Consider the following 7,464-nt stretch of genomic DNA (forward strand, 5'->3'; position numbering starts at 1 on the left):
AAACTCCAGTACTTTGGCCACCTCATGTGAAGAGTTGACTCATTGGAAAAGACTCTGATACTGGGAGGGATTGGGGGCAGGAGGAGAAGGGGACGACAGAGGATGAGATGGCTGGATGGCATCACCGACTCAATGGACGTGAGTTTCAATGAACTCCGGGAGTTGGTGATGGACAGGGAGGCCTGGCGTGCTGCAATTCATAGGGTCGCAAAGAGTCAGACATGACTGAGCGACTGAACTGAACTGAACTGAACTGTGAAGGGAGAGAGTGGTCCATGCTCATGGCTGGAGAGATAGGTTATCCAGGTACCGTGGATACACTAGAAGGCAAGACACAGGCTTTGGGTTGTCTTTCAGGCAACCTTGGAGCCCAGGTGAAGGGTTCTGACTTAATCATGACATAATCATGGCCATCCTAGGATAGCCAATGGGGCTTCCCTGGTGGATCTGCAGTAAAAGAATCCGCCTGCCAATGCAGGAGATTCAGGTTCAATCTGTGGGTTGAGAAGATCCCTGGAGAAGGAAACGGCAACCCACTCCAGTATTCTTGCCTGGGAAATTCTATGGACAGAGGAGCCTAGCCGGCTACATTCCACGGGGTGGCAAAAGTCGGACCTAACCTAGCAACTAAACAACCAGGACAACGGACATGATGAGTAGGGATGTAGGGAGAGATCTGAGGGAGTATGGAAGGAAAAAGGCCATGGAACTAATGCAGGCTGGGGTCACTGAAAGAAGGCAAAGTTAGGATACAGCAGTGGGAAAACAGGAAAGACAGATGGAAGAGGCACAGGATCGGCTGCCCATAAGGAAAGGAAGAGAAGGGAAAAGTCCAGATGATATTACAGGAGCAGCCTAAGGACCAGTAATTCTACCAAGGTGAAAATGCAAGAGAACATGGCACTTACGATGAATTTAGTTTATGTCATATGAAGTCTGATGAGCCAAGCCAATCACAAGTGCCCAGAGGCCCTGGGGAGTAAAGGCATAGAGGTTCTGGGTAAGGCTGTCATCAATTAAAGACAACAAATACATCCAAAAGGTTTGTGCAAAATGGTTTGTGGAAGGTAGAATAAAAGAGGTGCAAAGTCCCCTGGGATTTTAGAGATGAGAAAGGTCATTTTCAGATCAAGTCTGGGGCTTGCAGGACTGGCCTTCAGAAAGACTTGCAGCAACTTCACCTGGAGTGGGACAGGCAGAGATGAAGAAGGACTTCCAGAAGAAGAAGGCTTCCAGGTGCCTGGAAAGACACCAGTCAAGACAGCAGAGTAGAAAAATGCAGCTCCTTTATGTGAGAAATGACCAGAACAGCACCTGCTGAGATTTTGTGTGCATGCCAAGGACTAACTACCGAGTAGGACAGAAAATCAGCAAGGTGTTTCTGACCAAGATAAAACAACACAATCACATTGCTCTATTTAAGTCAAACCAGCTGATGTCCATGACAAAGCCTCTGGTTACACTAATCGTTCACGGAGTCCGTGCCCTCCAATGAGAAGTTCATTCACAACATGACCCCAACACAACCTGGTAATTGTAATTTAAGTACGATTAAAACCTTAAAGTCCTACATTCTTGACGGTACAGAGAGGCCCAAGAGCTCAATGAGTACAGCTTTCTGCCTGATGTTTCCTTTGTAAATACAAGAATCTGACGTGTTTTGAAATTACAACTTGTACCTTACGTGAAGGAGTTCACATGTAATTTTTACAATGTAAACGCTAATGGATAGAAGTATTTCAGAACTAAGGAGAAAAGCTGTACTTGGCTTACTTTATTACATTATTAAAACTGGAAAACTTTCATTCTTTGTAAAGCAGCAAAGTGTTAGTTGATTAGTCATGTCTGACTCTATACAACCCCATGAACTGTAGCCCGCCAGCCTCCTCTGTCCATGGAATTCTCCAGGCAACAATAGTAGAATGGGTAGCCATTGCTTTCTCCAGATCTTCCTGACCCAGGGATGAAACTGCATCTCATTGGAAAAGACCCTGATGCTGGGAAAGGTTGAAGGCAGGAGAAGAAGGGGGCAACAGAGGATGAGATGGTTGGATGGCATCACTGACTCAATGGACATGAGTTTGAGCAAACTCTGGGAGACACTTAAGGACAGGGAAGCCTGGTGTGCTCCAGTCCATGACTTAGCCACCGAATAACAACAAAGTAATAAAAGTTTTGGGAGTTCCCTGTTAGTCCAGTGTGTTAGGAACAAGTACTTTCACTGCAGGGGCCTGGGTTTAATCCCTGGTCAGGGAACTAAGATCCACAAGCTGAGCAGTGTAGCCAAAAAAAAAAAAAAGAATCGAAATGCTCAAATGACAGTATCTTCTACTCTTCCTCCCTGTAATGCATTTTTACAGTTAGAAATGTATTCCTGGACACAGGTAATATAATATTATATATACCACAGCCCCTCTAATTCTTATCGCAGCTACTATCAACAGAATATTTATATAATTTAAGTACTATATGAATCTCTATACAAATTAGGGCACAGGTATTATTTATGGATAATTCCATGATACCAAAAAGCATTCTATTCCTCTTTCCCTTCAATCTCTGGTCAAAACAAAGCAAAACACAAACAAACAAACAAAAACACTGAAAAAGCCCACCCTCTGCATTCTCTAAGTGAAATGCAAATAAAACTCCCAAAGGAAGAGTGGGCTGAAAGAAAATTACCTGATGTGGGAGTTTTGCCAAACTTTTATGTTAATGAACTTCATGCAGAGATACAGAAGAACATTATGCTGGAAACACAAAAACTAACTCAAAAACCAACTCAGTATTCTTGGCAGGAGTACATCTAGCCTACAGCACAAGAAAACTTAAGCTGAAATCCAAACTAGTGTTGCATCAAATATGCTTTGTTTGCCATTCAACAAGCTTGGTCTTAATGGCAAAGACAATTCTAAAATTGGATGAGTACTTAAACTGTACTATGGGAAAAAAATGATGCCGTTCTAGAAGTTTGCCATAACAAGACAAACAGGCTGTTGAGGAGTTACTGAACTTATTTTCCTATCCAGGACAATTCTCTACTCGCCCGGCATTTTCAGGCAATAATTCCACAAAATTAAGTATGGCCTTCCCCCTTCTAATAACAAAACTCCGAACAAAACTTAAACCATGTCTTCTTTGCATGCTATAGTCAATGTGCTTTCATTATGCTTAATGTACTTTTAATAGTCTCCTATGGCAAGATGGTGTTATTAAGTGTGGGAATAAAAGATCCATGCCTACAACCTTGAATTTGCTATAGTGTCTTTTAGCCGATGGCTCAAATCACTTCACACACATTCTTACTCGCTCTCTCATTGAGGTGCATTATGTTTGTTGGGGACACTGAGGGGTAGAATGACTAAGGAATTGGGGTCACTTTCACAGCTCATACTGCACACAGCTTGGATTCTTCCCCAACAGGAGGGAGCACACCCCGCTCCAGACCAGGAATCCTCCAAGGTGGCTGTACCAGCTTCTCAGGCCCATAAGTGATCCCAAGGTCACTTGGTATTCCTTCATGGAATTGCCTCCCTTACCTGGACGCCATCAGAGGCAGGGATGTAACTTGCCCTTTTAAAGGTGTCCGTCACATTCCTGAGGATTTCAACCGACATCAGAAGATCGCCTGCATAGAAGTTTTTCCTCTGAGTTAAATCCAGCAGTGTCTTGGTGACCTGGGACATCCCATCACCCGCCAGCATTCTTTGCCCCTTTGCAAGGTGTTCTTTGATCTGTGATGGTCAACAGAACAGAATAAACATCAGAATCTTCATTACTGTTTCCCCACATAGCTTCATCAGACAAATGTGTTTAAAACTAAAGAGCTGACTTTCCAATAGCACTGCAAACCTTGGGAAGGTTTCAAAACTAAGTTGAATGTTTCCCACCCTAGCAAGGATGAACTGCCAGAATCTGTGTCCACATTTTGGCAGGCTTGATGGACTTGCCTTTTCTAGTTTTCAGAAAACATAATTTAGCGTTTCGCAGGAAGCATGTATTAATTTAGGGTTTTAACTGAAATAAAAATAAAAAATAGCTTTGCACATGGTAAACATGGGAGGTTGTTCAGTGAGGTGTGAGCAGAGACGGGAGACTATAAACACGTCAAAATATCCTTTTGTATTTAAGAAGCTGAGTTTAATGACTTTTGCCTTCTTAAAGTAAACACATCTTTATGTAGCAGCAAAAAAAGTTTTCACAATAACATTTAGCTTAAGATAGACATTTAGTTAAACTTTAGAAGTCTACTATGATGAACATGACTGAACACTAGATTAATTTAGCTTTATTTTAAAAAGGAATAAACAACAACAAAATAAAAATCTCTCAGCTAGGTTTTCAGCAGCAGAATGAATCGTTGAGGTGCAAGACTTAAATTAGTTTGATGACCAGAGAAATACACTGTCAGTTTTCATATTTGCTTATCATCCAGTCCAAGGGAAGAAAAGCATCTTATCACATGGAAGAATGTTACAGTAAAAGTATAGCAAAGATAAATTTACTTATTTAATAGATACACTAGCAAGGATACACTATATGTTTACTTATTTAATAGAAGGTCATCCCATTGCTAAATTTGTGATAACGTTAACTTATCAAAAGATCATGAAATACTTAGGAACTAACACAGCAGAGAAAGACTGGCCTAGAAAGGTTCAAGTATAATACTATAACCATCAACTTCCCATTAAGAAAAGTGTTAACAAATCCTTTGAGGTACAGCAATCAATCTGAATTAATTTTGGAGTTAGGAATTTTCTTTAAAATGTATTTTTAGGTGCTTCCTTGACACTTCAGACATTTAAATTTTCCTTAGCCTCTAAAACTCTAAACATATTTTGGGAAAATAAAAATCTTCAGAGACATGCTCTGTTATTTGTGTTACATTAAAAACATAACATGTTAATGGAGTTTATTTCTTCCCATTTTCTTATTCCTCTCCTGGTCTCCCCTCAGTGCCAGCCATCAACACCTGACCCAGAGAATGGATGGTCCAGCAATGATTCAGCGGTTGCTTATCTCTGTGGTCTCAATGCTCGTCGCTATAGAGTGATACTTAATCTAAGATGCAGACACTGTGTTGGCCAATCAGAAAGAACGCTGATCCCCCAGTAGAAGCAGACTGGGGTACTATGAAGATATGTGCTACCAGGTTGAACTCCAGGCCTGCCTCTAAACTAGTGATAACTCAGAAATTTTCTATTCAGGTTACGTGTGCCATAATGTCATATTGTTTGCACTGGATATGCCACCCATTCCTCTCTCTTTTTTTTTTTTTTTACCACTCAGATAGTCCTGGTTCTTCTAAATATCTGAACTGAGTTAATCAACTCCTTCTGTGTGGTCTTAACTCATACATCCATCAGCTACTCTATCACACTGAATTAAATATAATAATTTGCTTATATGTCTTCTGTCCCAGTAGTCTTTCTGAACTTTAAGGGTAGGCTTTCTGCCTTGTTCATAGCCTTAGAATATAGAACAATAAAAGTATGCTAGAGTGAACTCAGCTATGATATTCTGACTATATCTTTATGATGGAATATGATAGAATGGGCTTTAAAGCTAGGGTTGCCTAGGTTTTTATTTAAACATTTCAACTTACTATTTATATAATTGAAGTCATCGGAGACTCAGTTTGTCATGTCTCTTCTCAGCCTTGAAAAATATGTCTATACGGTTTCAAGTTTTAAAAACATACATATTTTTAATTAAAATAAACCCACACAAGCCTCCATAGTCAGCACAGCTATAGCATACAGAAAAGCAACTAGTTCATCGTGATCTGCATGCCTAAGAGATCTAGTTCCTGGAGACTCACACTTTTCCTCTGATTCACTGTGTTCTGGTCACTCTGGTCTTTTTCATCTTCCTCCATTTTAAGTACATGCTTGTCTCAGGGTCTTTACCCTGTTTTTCCTTTTGTCTGGAATAGTCTTCCCACAGAGATCCACGTGTGTTCTTGTCATTTCCTCACAGAAGTCTTACCTGACTTCCTATCTAAAAGGCATCCTTATCATTCTCAATTATCTTACCTTTTTTTTTTTTTTTACTTAGGTATTAATTTAGCTTTTCAAAAAATATCTTACCTTCTTTGTGCTTAACCTTAGCCTACCATTGTGCTAGATCTAATGTCTCATTGAGATCTTATTTCTCATTTATTTTTCTGCTTCCCACATTAGAACAGAAGCCATGTGAAAGAAGAGATTCTTGTGTATTATGTTTACAGTTATACCCTCAGTACCTAGTGGACTTAATATGTTGGACAAATTAGTAAATGAATTATTGAATGATTCCTCCTAAGCTCATTAAGTTTTTGGGATTAAGTTGTTGTTCAACCGCTAAGTCGTGTCTAACTCTTTGTGACCCCATGGACCGTAGCACGCCAGGCTTCTCTGTCTTCTACTATCTCCAGAAGTTTCCTCAAATTCATGCCCATTGAGTCCAGGATGCTGTCTAACCATCTCATCTTCTGCTGCCCCCTTCTCCTTTTACCTTCATTTTCCCCAGCATCAGGTTTTGATTTTTCCCAATGAGTTGGCAAAAGTCCTGGAGCTTCAGTTTTAGCATCAGTCCTTTTAATGAATATTCAGGGTTGTTTTCCTTTATGATTGACTAGTTTGAACTCCTTACAGTCCCAGGAACTCTCAAGAGTCTCTCCAGCATCACAACTCAAATGCATCAATTCTTTGGTACTCAGCCTTCTTCATGGTTTAATTCTCACGTCTGTATATGACTACTGGAAAAACCATAGCTTTGACTAGATGGACCTTCTTTGGCAAATGGATATCTCTGTTTTTTAATATGCTATCTAGGTTTGTCATAGCTTTTCTTCCAAGCACCAAGTGTGTTTTAATTTCTATGGGATTAAGTTAGGCACACTTGGAAAGTTGTCCTAAGCTGTCCCACAGCATAGTCCATAGAAAACACTGGTATCAGAGAGCATAAGATAAATAAACTCCCTGACCTGCAGAGACAGTGCAGCTCTTGGACTCAAAAGTATCTGCTTCAGTAGGTACAGTGTGAAATGGTAAAGAAAAATGAAGTTAATAAAGTCTACCCTAAATAATTTTGCAGACCTCAGTTCTCAGTTTGGTGCTCACAGTACAAATCACAGCTGAGATGCTCAAAGCCAAGGAACACTTAGACAGTTCTCCACTACGAATGTGGGGTAGCAATGATTGCCAATGTAAACATCTGACTATTCAACTCAGCTGCCCATCTATTATTTTGTCAATCCCCTCCTATGCCCTGGAGGAGGAAATGGCAACCCACCCCAGTATTCTTGCCTAGAAAGCTACATTCATGGAGGAGCCTGGTGGACTATGGTCCATGGAGGCACAAAGAGTCAGACACGGCTGAGCAACTCAGCATGAGCACCTATACTGGTGAGAGTGTGATTCATATGGACATAATGCATCCTTCCCCTCAGACAAAAGCATCACAACATTGACTTGAATC

The 7,464-nt window shown here is 40.6% G+C and overlaps 1 protein-coding gene across 1 annotated transcript in view; it reads right to left on the reverse strand.

The window, feature by feature from the left end:
• BAI3 (brain-specific angiogenesis inhibitor 3) overlaps window positions 1-7,464 on the reverse strand; it is an 880,973-nt gene that overhangs the window by 458,064 nt on the left and 415,445 nt on the right. Inside the window, exon 10 of the mRNA XM_010848504.1 lies at window positions 3,540-3,734. Within this exon, the coding sequence (XP_010846806.1) occupies window positions 3,540-3,734 (195 nt within the window). The remainder of the gene's footprint in view (window positions 1-3,539; window positions 3,735-7,464) is intronic.

This window comes from Bison bison, unplaced genomic scaffold (genome assembly GCF_000754665.1).
Source record: "Bison bison bison isolate TAMUID 2011002044 unplaced genomic scaffold, Bison_UMD1.0 scf7180017864268, whole genome shotgun sequence".
NCBI lineage: Eukaryota > Metazoa > Chordata > Mammalia > Artiodactyla > Bovidae > Bison > Bison bison.